This window comes from Lepisosteus platostomus, chromosome 12 (genome assembly GCF_059453375.1).
Source record: "Lepisosteus platostomus isolate fLepPlt1 chromosome 12, fLepPlt1.hap1, whole genome shotgun sequence".
Taxonomy (NCBI): domain Eukaryota; kingdom Metazoa; phylum Chordata; class Actinopteri; order Semionotiformes; family Lepisosteidae; genus Lepisosteus; species Lepisosteus platostomus.
The window spans coordinates 13,212,299-13,227,330 of NC_142622.1; the positions used below are offsets into that span (position 1 = coordinate 13,212,299).

A 15,032-nucleotide genomic window follows, 5' to 3' on the forward strand; every position below is an offset into this window, starting at 1 on the left:
CTCAGACAGAGCTTCAGTTTAACACTTACGAGAGAGTTATTCTTGGACTCGCTTTGTTTTTCACCATGCAACCCTGGATTTCAACATATTCCTATTATTATGTATACTGAACTAAATCAGACACATACATTTTCATGTGAGATAGAAATTTCCACCTTATCCTGAGATAACAATAAGCTTCCTATTTTCAACATATCTGGACTGAATATTTCTTTCTTAAGCTGTAACTGAAGGAATGAGATGGCAAAAATTGTTAACCCTCCTCCACCATCCCCTAACTACCACATTACTAAGGTGTTTGTGAGGCTGTAGTTGTTTCTTACGTGGCTTGACAAAACAGCCAGTGGAAAACAATCTAGGGACCGTACTAAAGTTAGCTCTCACGGCTCAGGAGAGGATGAAAGACATGGGTAGCCAGAGCTGACTTCACTGACATACTTTAGAAAAATATAATGTATAAGTGGGGTTTCAAGATGATGTGAAGTAGATCGATATCTATAGATTGTTGTATTTGGGTTTTCTTAACATCTGTATCCTTAAAACAACTGATGAAGTACAATAAAAGATTTTATCTACACATTATTTTTCTTTGTTCTCCTGAAATATGGATTACTCTAAGCAAGCTGTATATCACTGTACATTATTAAGTCAGTATATGATTTGCATATATATATGACATTTTCAGAAATGATGACAGTTATTTTAATTTTTATTTCAAAGAAGATAATTTTTCATGTCGTAAAGTCTGTCTGATGTGTTCATTCAGATGGGAATTTAGTCAGGTTAGGCTAATTGATTGCCTCTTGTTTCAGCCTCTCAATCATATAAATGATCCAAAAAACTATAGCCTATGTATTTAGGAACATACTGTATTCTCAAACGAATACATTTAATATTAAGTTGATGAGAATATTGTATCATGTCTTATCCTGTTAATACTTGATTAAGCATGTTTTTTTATTTAGAATAACCAATTATATAATGTGTTTAAGTCCTGTTCAGAGCCCACTTAAAGAAAGCCACAGCTTTGACAAAGAGCATAAGTCTTGAAGCACCCGGGACACCTCGGTGGCCAGTGTATTGCCAGGAGTCACGACAACTCTGGCCAGCTATCCCACTTTACAGTTAGAATCAACCAGCCAACTTGGCACCAGCATTTGAAAAAAAAAATTCAAGTCATAGTCACAGTCTGTTGGTTACATGACCTTGGATCAAACCAGCAGTACTTGGATCGTAGAGCTCAACCTGCAGTGGGGCAAATAATATTTTAAAGTGAGGACAAATGCACCTAAATACTATGGAGAACATACACTGTAGTCACTTTTATTCTACTTTTATCCTTAAAAATACACATATAAACACAGTTATATCATTTAAAAGTTTTGCATGGCAAAAGGCGATTTGCACTTTCCAGCAGATTCAACATTTAAAATAGCTCATCATGAAACCTTCAAAAGTTGATGGATGTAGGAGGGAGAAATTTAGGAAGAACAGAAGACTTTATATAGACTATGGCTGGAACATGTTGCAGTTTACAGTTGACCTTTCAGAAAGATTAAAAAAGACCTTTTGGAAAAGATGTGATTCTTGGTTCTGTCACAGTCAATCAAGCCTAATGCTTTGCCAATTCCTTTCTTAACCTGTGTTTTATTAATAATTTTTGTTATCTGTCTTAAACACTTAATTTCTTGAGCTTGTTCAAAGTACTTAACCCTTCTCACTAAATTCAGCACAAATAAAACATTGCTCCCTTTTACAATTTTATTGCTTTGGGAATGTAGGCTTTAAGTGAAGGAACATGCTTGTATAGCCAAATGAATGAATAGAGACCTGTCATTGCTTGAAACTGGGGAGAATGTGTTTGCAGTATGAGCTGGTCATTATTTGTGGAGCTCGTGTACCTCTCAAGCCTCAGACTGGAGCATTATTCAACAGTCACAATAAAAAATATGGAATAATTCAAGCTTGTATAAAGGTTATACATTAACTACATTCGCAGATGTTCAGTATATTAGAACAGAGTAGTAGGTTCAGTTTGCCAAAAGAACACAAGGTGCTAATTGGAGATGAAAGTTGGTTTCTTGGTAAGTTAATGACATCTTATCACTGACACAATGACAATGAGTTTGCATCTTGATAAATTGGACAGCAATAATAAATTGCTTCCACTGAACCATGCCATATAGGAAGTGTGTGTGGGGGGGGGGGGAACAGACAACATCTGCATTAAAACGATATAAATCAATGACTGCAGTTTGGATAATTATTCCCATTTGACAGAGTTTTAGCGTTGATATATTAAGGTGGTAATGCAAAGTGCAGCTCTTCATAGCATTTTGACAGGCATTATACTTTTTTCAACAGTGCTGCTCATAATTCTGACCTTTGCAAAATCCTTAAAAGTTTCAGTAATTAGCTGGATTTATAGAAAAGAATAGTATTATTTGTGGTAATGTAGTGATGGGCTTACTGAAACCTGTTATATTAACCTGTTGTCCAACATCTATACATCAGTTTGAAGTGGATATTTCTTCAGGTTTTCAAGGCTACAGCTAATTGAGAAAGCTCAACTCATTATGGAAATGCCTCATCTGTGTAGAACAACCAATAAACACAATTTTTTTTAATATTCAGTATTTTTATACATCTCAAAAAAGCATTCAGTGTGGTGTATTTAATAGAATTCAAGTAAAATAATGTATTCTGATCGTGCTCTTTTTAAATTACACACTTTAAGCTGTTTGGATTTGGGATTTATGTGTGGAAAGAATTTTTACAAATTTACAAAAGAGCTATGCTTTTTGTGCACATGTACATTGCTTGTTTGAACTTTCTTTTATTATCTTTTCATGTAGAACTGGACCTCTAGCATAACTAGTTATATATGTGTTCTTCTTTCTAATGAACATCTGCAGTTTTAAGTTTTAATCCTGGCATACCTGAGTATAAAGAATATATAGACCACATGAAAAGAGTTATTTTTTGTGTATATAATGTAGGCGCCTCTTCATGTTCCTATAAATGTGTCACCAGTTAACTTGAGTGTTCTGCAATTTCTTGCTCTGCCATACTTTTAAAAGGCAAGAAAGTGTTCTCCATAAGTAAGGTGTTTGAACCTTTTTTGTTGATTGTCTTCTCTAAAACCACTGGGTGTGTCTTCATAAGTGTCAGGCTGCTCCTTAAACATAGACCTGCATGGTGTTTAATTGCAATAGTTGTTTTTCTACTAGATGAAATAGAATGGTCAAATCTTAGCTATGATATTTTTAATCTAATGTAGCACTGAGCTGCTTTTACAGTATAAGAACTGATTGTTTTGGAAAAATTAAAAGTCTTAGCTGTCTGAACTGAATAAATTATAAACTGTTTATAAGGAGTGAATCTTGCACAAGTTCTGTAATTAACAAAACATGTTGATCAGTCTTGTAACTTTTGTAACCCCATTTCACCTTTGTGTATAGTTTGTGTATTGCTGTGTAGTCACAACAATACATAGGAAACATGTTGGTATAATTCAGAGAAACTGACACACAGTGGGAAAGGAGGAAAACATTAACTCTTAAAAATAAAATGTTAGTTTATTTCTGTTTGCATATTTAAATAATTTCCTTAGATGTATTGTTTCCCATATGAAGTAAGCTTTGAAAACTTACTTCATAAATGATATCATTTTATTTTATAACAGCAATTTGCAAACTGTTTATTGAGTAATAAAAATGTTTTTGGAATACTAAAAGACCAAGGTAAAGGAATATAAGAATGCAGAACTACTTATCATCAATATAAAAATAATAATATATTCACTTCTACAGTATAACTATTTCTCTTTGGCAACAGCTACTTGGAGTGTAAATTTAAGAGGTCAGCTTTCCATTCACTTATATATTTCCCCACTAATTATAGTTTTGTGTTTTTGGTGTTAGATTTTACAACATTTTAACTCTTTCTAATGCAGTTAGCAGTCATTACTTTTTAACTTTGAATTCAGCACAATTTGTGGGGAGGTGAAAAGGAGATTAGTGTCATAATGCTGGTGGTCCTGCTCTGTGGGCAGAATGGTACAATACTGAGGGACTGACAAGACTAAGAATCAGTAATCATGATGATACATCATGAAGAAAATATAAATTAAGAGTTTAGAGAAAAAAGATTGTATAGATCTCACAGTGTACATTTCTTCACCATTTTTTTGCAAAGGCAGTTCCCTTTCAAAATAGGTCTGTCACAATATCCAGGGTGCTCCACATGGAGTGTATATGTCTTTGTTACTGTAACATCACCGAGCACACCTACTTGGTATGTGGGTTATGCAGGCTTAGACAATGCATCAGTTGAATTCCAACCAAGGCTCTGACCAAACCTGCCACACGGGCCAAACATGAGATTGGGGGCTTTATCCGACCCACGGGCCATATGTTTAACACTCCTGGTTTAAATCCCCTTAAGGCTTAATACATTAAACTATCTGAGAGCTTTCTGAAAAATTTCCAGACAATATTTTTCTTGTGATAATACAGTAGACATGCTCTCTACATCTCCCTGTTTCCCCTGAAAGTCACAAGTTGAATGAAGTCTTATGTTTTCGTCTGTGTAAATGAAGAGGCAAACCATTAAATAGCAGTACTCAGCATGGAGTGAGAGAAATTTGAAATTTTAATTGAACTCTACATTGTTAAAAACATTAGGTTTGGAATGGCTAGTTGTAGAAATAAACATTCTGTATAATGTGCAAAAAGCTTTAAGAGATTTCCATCATCGCTGTTTTGATAATTTTTCTTGACTGAAAACCTTTGTTTAACGATTGTGTATACATTGTTGATATCTTCATATTAAAAGCACACACCTCTTACCACTTAGGGATAAAGATGCAGTCTTCAGTTTACTCTTCCGGATGGTACATGGGCTCTGGCAATTTAAACTTCACAATATGGTGGTTTGTCCAGTTGACTGATATGCTGCTTGCTTTCTGTATGTTTAATTGACAGTATTGACTGTGTATCTACAAGGGAATTCGTTTCAACCAAATTCAAGTGTGGTAGAGGGATCAGAGGTTGATTGTTACCAGTCCTCCCTGATGTGGTGTAACAGAATATGAACTGTGGCATTTAAAAAGCAAGGAATTAAAAAATTAGTAAAAGGGAGGTTCCTCCTAGGTTGTTCAGTATTTTAGAAAAATAGATCCTTTCATTCTAAACTACAATGCATCCTTATCCCTATTTTTATACTCAAGGTAATTATGTAAAATGGGCTTCTCTTCTGAATTTTGAGTAGTTTTATGATTGTTGCTTTAAAAAATGTTACAACTTGCATAACTGCATAAACTGCAGATGAATTAGCTGCCTTCAAGCTGCCTATACTGTCAATGGCATAACATCTATAATATCACTGCTGCAGCCCTCTCCTCATTTTGATGCAGGCTTCAACGTAAGACTGTATGGAAGAGTGCTGGAGAAATTATAAATGAACCTTAAGACACTGTTGTTTACTGCACTAAATAATGGATCAGCAAATCTGCCAGCCTGGTTATTACTCTTATTACTCAAGGACTTCCTGTAGGGAGTTCAGTATACCATTTCTGTGTCCCAGTGGCACTCATTTAGCGCTTTGGGAGTTTAACAGTAATGGACAACTCACATGCTTTTTGCAGATCGGTTTGAGCACTTTGTGGTTTGTCGTCTGGGTCTGCAGTGGGTTCCTGGGTGCTACCCAGGGTTCCGCTGTATAACAGATGGCCACTGCCAGTCAGTAACAGAGCAAAAGAAAACGTAAACATTATTATTGCAGTACTGTGCTGTTTTACTGTACATGGCATTTTCACTTGGGGACTTTAAGATGGATTTACTTTAAATTGTGATAGTTTTTTTTTTTAACCTAGGATAAATTAACATTTGTCCTCTCAGTTAAACTAAAAGTATCTATTACATAGTAAATAATGTTTATGCTTCTAATAGCCTAAAACCAGATTTCTATTGATTCATCTTCCTTGACTCCTCCTCACAATGTGGCAAATGGGAAGATGAAAGGTGTGCTCATTCATCATAGGTACTTTGACAGATGTACATTGTATAAGGGTGCAGAGATTGTATACACCATGAGACCAGAATTACACATTGTCACATCCATCCATTTTCTAACTGAATCTTCCAATTCAGGGTTGCAGGGGAGCTGGAACGTATTCTGGCAAATCGTGGATACAAGACAGAATATGTCCTGGAGAGGACTCCAGTCCATTGTAGGACAGACAGAGAGATACGCAGAAACACAGATACACACGCACACATTCAGGCTAGGGCCAGTTTTCCCGGAAGCCAACCAACCTACCAGCATAATTTTTTTACTGTGGGTGAAAAAAGGAAGCACCTAGAGGAAATCCACACAAACACAGGGAGAGCGTACAAACCCCACACAGATAGCACCCAAAGTCCAGAACTAATCCCAGGGCCCCAACACTGCAAGGCAACAGTGCTAACCACTGCAGCAGTGTGCTGCCCCCCATTTTCACATTATTACCAATGTGTAGTTACTCATTTTAGTGACAACCGGATATGATTACAAACAAACAAAAAGTTATGATCAGTGTGGTATACTCTGAAATCAAAACATCTGTATTAAATTGAAAATCTTTTATGTGAGTTTGAGAAGAAAGATTTCTGAGATTAAAATGTAATGTTGTGCATAAACATCATCCCACTAAAATCAGGAGCATGTCTTAAAAATTGTTTTGAGGAGTACCTTAACCGTTAGAAATCATGTCTTAGCATTTTGAACCTATGGCCACTTCTTAATAAACCTTTTTGGATATTTGTTGCCAATTCCACCACTGACTGCAGTGCATTTTTCCAAATACATGTGATGTTGCTAGCCTGAGGCCTTTGAACAGCAAAATCAATGTTCACAATATAGAAGGTGCAGTAATGGCAAAGACTATATCATTCACTGGCAAAAAGAGAAAGAGGGTTGTAGGATCACAGCAGTCCAGGAGACTGAAAATAAATATTACTCCATTTATTTCTTTGATCGAAACAAACTCTAAACACAATGAAAACAGTTTTTTATTTATTTGGCAGATAGAACCTGCCAGGGTTTTCCACGTCCAAGAGGCATACAAGGGCTTCATTGTCTTCAGTGCCCTTGAAAAAATATGGGGGCTGAGGCTGCATTTCCTAATACGAAGTAGTTATTTGGGTTATCAATATTTTTTGTTGGATTTTCTCAAGCTGGGGCAATCTCCCTAGTTTCAGGTCTAATAGGGTGGCATATTGAGTCTCGAAAGGTCACACAGAGGTTCATCTTTCTGATCAGATTTCTAGAACTGTTTTTTCACAATGACAGTATATGATTTGAAGAATAATAAATGCATTCTCTTAAGGTTTTATTTTTAGCACTGCCCCTATAACCTCCTTTTCAACTCCCTTTCTCTTTTCTGAGATAAAATGACTGGTGGGCCGGTTGATAATACTGGGTCTTTAAATTCATGCACTGTAACATACCCATTTTCCAGCACCAGTTCAATATGTGTAGTGAAACTTCTGAGTATCTGAGTATACTGTATCTATCACTGTATCTGAGTACAGTGAGTCAGAGGTGTCCACCAAGGATCTTTGCCTTCAAAGTTGGTAACTACAGGTGCTTCATTCATTTCTGCACATCAGGAGCTATTATCAGTAAATGTGATGGATAAGTGCCATAGCTGAACAATGGTTTAGTAATGATGAGAAGATTACAGTCACAGGGGGTTGATGGAAATCATTAGCAGGACTTGAGTTTTGTTTTGTGGCTTTGAAGAATATCAAATCTCATTGGTCTTAAATGAAATGCATTTTTTTTGTCAGTTACTTTTTTAATCAGCATGGGATCCAAGAATAAAATATAAATAAGCAGCGTCCAAAACTCAGCTAGCTAATATATAAAACCCAGACCAATCAAGCACTACACAATATAATCTGTTCCCTTTCAGCTATTTAATTGTTAGATTAATTGATAATTGATTCAGTCACCTACTGCGAGATCCACTGTGGTCCTAGATTTTGTGGACTTATGCTTTAACTTCCCAGACAGATAATGGGTCAGCAGTATTGTTCCTACAATGTACTGTATATCCACTTCTGGTAGCAGCATATCTTGTAGTTTTAAAATCCTAACATATGTGCCATGTACAGTACTTGTTTCACAGAACTGGAGTTTCTGGTCCATCTCTCTCATTTATTTTTATTCATTGAAACAATATATTCAAAAATAATTAATTCTATCAGCAGGTTATATATAACAGGTTATACTTAACAACCATGGCATTTCTTTTTCACAATCTATACCATTTTGTGTGATGGTGACTGATATCCACACTGGATAATTTAAGATAAACCTAATTTGTAAAGACTCATATACTTACATGTTTATTTAATTTATAAAGTGTCTGAACTATCAGAATAGTGTATGTTTGTATGGCTTGCACTGCTTAAGTATATGTGCAACATTGGTTTTATCATCTGAAAATATGCGGTCTACATGTATATCAGGGTAAATTTTGAAGGAGGAAAATATGTAAAGACTTTTCACTAATTGTTTCAAACCCATATTTAAAAATGTGTTAATATTCTGTTGTTTTTTACAGAAAAAGCAAAGGACAAAAGAACTCTCTCAACTGTTCCATTCATATAACCCTTATGATCATAAGGTAAGACATTACAATTGCTTATGCTAGTACTGTATGTATATTCTTTCAACTGAAATGTAATTACTAAAGCTTGGTTACTAAAGCTTGGGAGTCCTTACAGTTAAGCACTGCTAATCATTCCGAGTGAGGGCTTCTCAAGGATCTTCATAGTGATATCCTTTCCCATAGCAGCAGAATAAAAAAAAAATGTTTTTGTTTATATGTGTAGTCAGAGAAAATTGTTCAGGAATTATTGCTTTGTTTTGAAATTACTTTTAAATTGTTCTGTTTGAATTTGTTCCTTATTTTATGTACAGTATATTGAATCCCTTTTATTATGTGTGCAAGAGGAAAGAAATACATGTATAGAATTAATTCAAATAACCTGGTTAAGCAGTAGTACTGAATTCCTGTTTTTAATGCTGCTTGGCTTTGTTGCTGTGTTTTGTACAGCTCAGTACAAAGTGGTAAACTGTCTCCTCTTTACAAGAGAAACTTCAACAAAAACATGTTTTCCACAAAAGGCTTTTTTGTTTTTAGTTTTCTATTAAAATAACACTAATACAAAGTGAAGGATATGGCAGAAGAATAGGTCTGCATAGCTGTGTCAGTTATTGAGCAAAACAAAATGACAGTGTCATTGATGGTGGAAAATAGTATTTAGTTGAAACTCCAAAGAATTCTCTGGCCTTAAAACCTGGTGTACAATGAAGACTTAATGCATTGCACAAACTTACAGTCTCTGCAAGTTCTGTATCAGTTGCTTATTGAGCACATATGTATGTTCTTTTCATTTTCAATAATGAGCAGATACAGTAAGTTTGTTGATTATTTCAGTTGGATTGTTCATTGGGATAACAAAAATAGAACCATATTTCATTATACCACCAGGATCTTTGTGTTTGATCTGAATTAAAATTGCCAGGATGATTAAGAATCTGTTTAAATAGCCATTTAAAAGCAATTCAGACAGTCCTATTGTAAGTTGCCTCTATATACATTGCTCCTCACTTACATCATTAATAAATTGTGGAGCTTGACATTTGCACTTTTTAATGTTAAAAAACATTAAAGTTGAGTTTTTACTGCCATGCGCTTCCTCACTGATCCAAGCAGCAGCTCAAGGTTTGATAACTTGCTTTAAATGCATGAACAGTATGTAGGAAAACCCTCTGCTCTAAAACAGTGATTGCCTTTGTTGGTTTCGATAAGCCCAATTTGAAAGGAGAAGGTGATGCCATCAATTTCTAATTTTTGTTTTTATGGGTTATAAGTACATTACATACTGTATACAGTATGTGTCTGAACTATATGTTGCAAACTTACCATATATCAAACTAATTATATGATGGAAATGAATCCCCCTTTCTAAGAAATTTTTGGGGGGAGGGTAACCTGTACTTATAATGAGACCTTCTGTACTGTATTTGGTTAGCTAAAAGTGAAACATACACTCAGTCTACTTTGTGGACCCTACCTGACTCTATTCTGTTAATTATTATCAGAAAAGCCACTCACTTTAAGTTACATAGGCAAAGTTTCAGGTCTTACAGTCCTGAACCCTGCATATTTATGTTGTTTTTATGGGAAAAAGTTCACCTTTCTACACTGTTTAACAGATGTTTAACAATACATCTTTCTGGTTCCTAATGCCAACTTATATTGGGGATCCCCTGTACACAAAAACAATTAAACATATGACCACAACCTGCTTGAGTAATGAAGATCACCTGGCTACTATCAGTGTGAATAAAGGCAGCATGTCGGTGAAAGGTGTACAAAGAATCAGAAGTTCTGCTTCAGCAAATAGACTAGTCAAGAGAAATCTGGGAAACGGGGGCTTTGTTATGCACAGACAGAGTCATATATGTAGTCCAAGTCTGTCAAATTTGTCTGGTCTGTGACCAGAGAATATTTAAGGTGGTGCCAGAAAAGGTGGTGAAGAGCTTTGTTAATTTCATTTTGGCCTTGAAAGACAATATGTGGAGATGCAATGATGAGTTTTATACTGACTGCTGCTCAAGTCTTATATACTACTGTTCAACCCAATCAGTGGGGCAACAGAATTGCGATGATGTGAGGAGGACCCTCCTTTACCATAAGAGCACTGTTGCGGAAGACTGGGGACAACCTTACTGCTTTCAATAATTTTCGCTGGATAGGACCTCAACAACTTTGGGTGTGCGTTCTTCTTTCTTTTCTATAGTGGGAGTAATATAGAAAGCATAATTTTGTTTTTGACGCTTAGAGGTTAGAGCAGTATGTCACAGTGCAGATGACTTCCAGGTGTCTTCATTCCTAATGTACAGTTCAAAATAGAAATACGTAACACATACAATTGAAGGAACATCACATAACTAAAATAAAACAAAGCCATCACTCCACTAAAATTCCTTGTTTCAGAATACTGTCTCAGGGATAGAGAGTAGACAGACAAACCAATTTTTTCATCATGATATGCAATACATGTTTGTGGGGAACTTGGAGCTAAATCATTTGAAACAAACTTTGGTGGGTCTGATATTTTGCTCATTTTTCAGTAACATACAGTAGGTCTGAACCGATAGAAGAACTTCTTTTTATATTTTCATTGACTGTCAGTTATAGATCATATGATTTTGTCTTTAAGCAAAGGTTCTGCATTCTGACTTTGTTAAAACCAAAAAATAATCCTAAATTAGAAAAGAAGAAACTGATACACATGAAGTGTCACATTTATTAATATAGGTGACCAAAATTAAATCATTACTTTCTTTTTTGTGTTATCATGCCAGGGTTTAAACAGAGTATAAATAATCCAAAATTATTTTTGTTTTTTATTTTATGATGATCACCTTAGCTCATTTTAATGACATTATTAAATTTTAGCACTGGTGAACACTATTGGATCCATTTTCATCCTATAAAAATCTATTGTCATTCTAGTGAGTTGTTCCCCAATTCAGTCTGTTCGACAATTTCATAGTATTCCTACATCTTTTGAACTAATTACTGTTTTGTGGTGTAATCAGTGCAAATTGAATTGCCCCAAAATGGAATGAAGCTCTTTAAAAAGGTATTATAACCAGAAAAATATTGTTTTGTCCACATAACAGAAAGAGTTCATTCATGGATTGCCTTGAAAAGTACTTCGCTGAGTTAACTCAGGGTGATTTAAATCTATGAAGTCTTACTTGGTCTTTAATCAATTCTTCTGCTTGTCAGAGATTATGCAACAACTGAGCAAGGATGACTATTTTTTGACTATAGTTGTTAATATGAGATGTGCAGTTCTAAAATAAAAGTATTTTACCCGTGCTGTTTCAATATTGAAATGTAAACTTAAAGGGGCACTTAAAAATCCAGAAGATCTTTACTGTCCTTTCTCTACCCATGCCACCTGATGTGTGGTGAAGTGTATGGTAATAACAGAGTTAGAAACGCCTCTGGTGATTAACTTAGCTTATGTCATGGATTGTAACTTTTTCAGAAGTGTTAAGACTTTGTTTTTACTTTGAAGCAAATTTAAGCATTAGTATTGATTTAGCTCTTCTTAATGTGCTTGGGTTGTCTGTTTGTAAAAGTTCACAACAAGTAAAAAAATATGCTCTTTACAAAGTCTGCCCTTTTTTAAGATGAGCTATGGTTTGAATCATCTTCATTTATGGGAATTTTCTGGTTAATTTTCATTGGTAATATAAGATGTCCGATAGCAGATGTTATAATAGTGCTTTAAATCTTGGGATAAATTATTTTCTGTTAAATAATCAGCAGAGTTTTTTATTTACTAATCAGCAAGTTGACATAAGAGCAGGAAAAGTAGAATCCCATAATCTCAGGGATCTATTGTTTTATTAACTTTTGTGTGGTAGTCATTAATAATATATTTTTGCACACAGAAATATTGAAATTGTAATGTTCTCAAAAGAACAAAAAATGAATCTAAGCCACTTAGAACAAATATTTCTGTCAGTACTCCTTAGCTCTAAAGAAGTTCTCTGCAACTAAAAGATATGCTTAGATAATCAAAACTCTCAGTATATTTAAATAGACAGCGTTAAAGAAAAACAGCATTAAATTAAACAACACTGCTTAAAAATGATGTCCAACTGTGAGAATAAATACAGGATCAGAATCAAAGCAGTGAATTCCATGGTTTCATGGCTTCTAATCAGACTAGGCTTATTCTAGAACGTCTCCTGAGTGCTCTAATGACACCCAGGCGTCCTTTCAGCACGCAGCTCGATGATATCAATAGAGCTAACTGAGTTAAGGGAGGTCTGTTCTGCTAAGTAGAAAACTGGGGAGCCTTTAATTATCACAAGACTTGATGAACACTGCCTAAAATGTGGCATGAGGAATAATAAATAAGCACTCATTAAATAATCTGTCTTTATTCATTTGTTAGGTTGAATACCTTCTACTTTTAATAATTATTTAGGAGTGAATATTGATATCATTTAGGGTTTTTTTTCTGCTCTTTGTTCCCTGATCTTGTTGGTATGCATTGGATGCACATTAAGCATAAATTTCATAACAGTAATTTAAGCTGTTCTTAGTGTGATTACTATTATTGTTCAATGCTATAATTTAATTGAATCTAATATGTTAGGACTTTAAAATATAGACTCTAGAAAAGCAAAAAATAAATGTATTAGTAGTCTTTGATGTAAGAAGATAGTGAAACATTTCACTCTATGAGCATAGTTTCTATGAAGTTACTAGGTTTGTTCTTAGATAACTTCCATTATCTCATCTCATAAGACTAATATATTGGGTAGTCTTATGCACACACATACTGTACCATGTCAGTTTTTACTTGCCCTAATATTGTAAATGTCAGGAGAAATTCTGATCAATACTGGTGAACTAAGGATGCTACTTGTTAAATTGTGTTGACAACAGCACAATGACACAGTGAAATATTAAATTACACAGATAAGCCAAAACTCAATAGTTTCTCTTGCTTTCTTTTCTGTGAAAGGGGATTTGTAATTTTACATGCTTCATGGAAGAAAGTGAACATGACAAATACAGTATGAAAACATTTTCCTCAGCACACAAAAAACCTCCCATCCCCATTATCGTTACGCCTCTCCAGGTTTCTCATCAGAGGATCCCAGAATTGAAATTTTGAAATCATACAACTGAAAAAAGTAGGCGACAAGTAGCAGTAAAAGCCTGATCAGCAGCAGCACTCTGCCTCCACCCATCCTCCCACCCGCATCATGGATGTGGTGGTAGAAATCTACATATATAAATAATGTCAGGAAAAGCCAGGATCTAGTGATGCCAGGGAAACGAATGCAGAGATTCACAATTACGAGCCAACATTCTTTTAGCCATAGTGAGGTCAGACAACTTGATCCATTCCTGTTGCTGTGAAAGGCCAAGATTAGCGTCATCATTTAACAAGAGCACCAGGTGCAAGCAAAGAGTGTCTAAAATAATCGACAGGAGGAGGATAGAAGGAGAAAATTGTCTGCAAAACATAGTCATTTTTTCTCCTGCATTCTGAATATTCTAATATACTTTGAATATGTTTTCATTTATTTGTTTTTCTTTGTTTCAACCCCCACTTCCTTTCAGTTCTTTTATTCCTTGGAAACGTGTCTTTTTTCCAACCTACTTCATTTTGTCTAATTAATAGAAATTCACTGAGTACAGGCGTAAACTGTTCTTGGCACAAATTCCTCCCACACACATTCAGATCCAAATGGAGAAATAAGTTATGGAGTTAAAGAGTTGCATCAAGATAGCAGATTCAGTCCTTGGGAATGTCCTGAAGGTTTCATGGGCCTGAACTGGACACAGACAGGAGACATCCCCCAAAAATAGGACAGCCATGGAGAAAGTACAGTAGGTGGCACTCTTCCCTCTGTGCCAGAATTTCAAAATCAGTGTCCTTATATGCAGAGAGGGGACACTGTAATTTTGGCGGTGCCTTCCTTTGAATGAGGCATTAAACTGAACTCCTGACTGACTGATCGTTAAAGATTCCAATACATTTTTGCAAAAGCCTAAGGGTTTAAACCCAAATGTCCTGGCTAAAATACACCCTGGGGAGTCTGGCCTCCCCAAACTGCCCCCTTAATTTAAATGATGCGACAGTTTCTCACTTTCTGTGTGTAAAGTGCTTTGAGTCTTTGTGATGATTGGGAACTGCGATTATTATTAACTGGTGACATGATTTCCTTTACTTATATCTTTCTTTTTGCATATAGCTAAAAAACAACATCAGTCATGTCTTTTAGGGGAGGAATTGTACTTGCAGGAAGGTGTTAGTTGTATTCAGACATTGGAATCATGAAATGAACATATTTAATCTCTTATTTCTAATATGATGTAAAACTGAGCTTTATATGCTTTCAAAGACACAGCAGTAATATATTAAATCTTG

General features: G+C 35.2%; 1 protein-coding gene across 5 annotated transcripts in view; it reads left to right on the forward strand.

Annotated features, from left to right (window-relative positions):
* Positions 1–15,032, forward strand: part of cdkal1 (CDK5 regulatory subunit associated protein 1-like 1) — a 431,336-nt gene that overhangs the window by 306,885 nt on the left and 109,419 nt on the right. For all 5 annotated transcript variants that reach the window (XM_088601024.1, XM_088601020.1, XM_088601022.1 and 2 more), the window contains one exon: positions 8,612–8,674. In XM_088601024.1, coding sequence (XP_088457150.1) covers positions 8,612–8,674 — 63 coding nt within the window. The remainder of the gene's footprint in view (positions 1–8,611; positions 8,675–15,032) is intronic.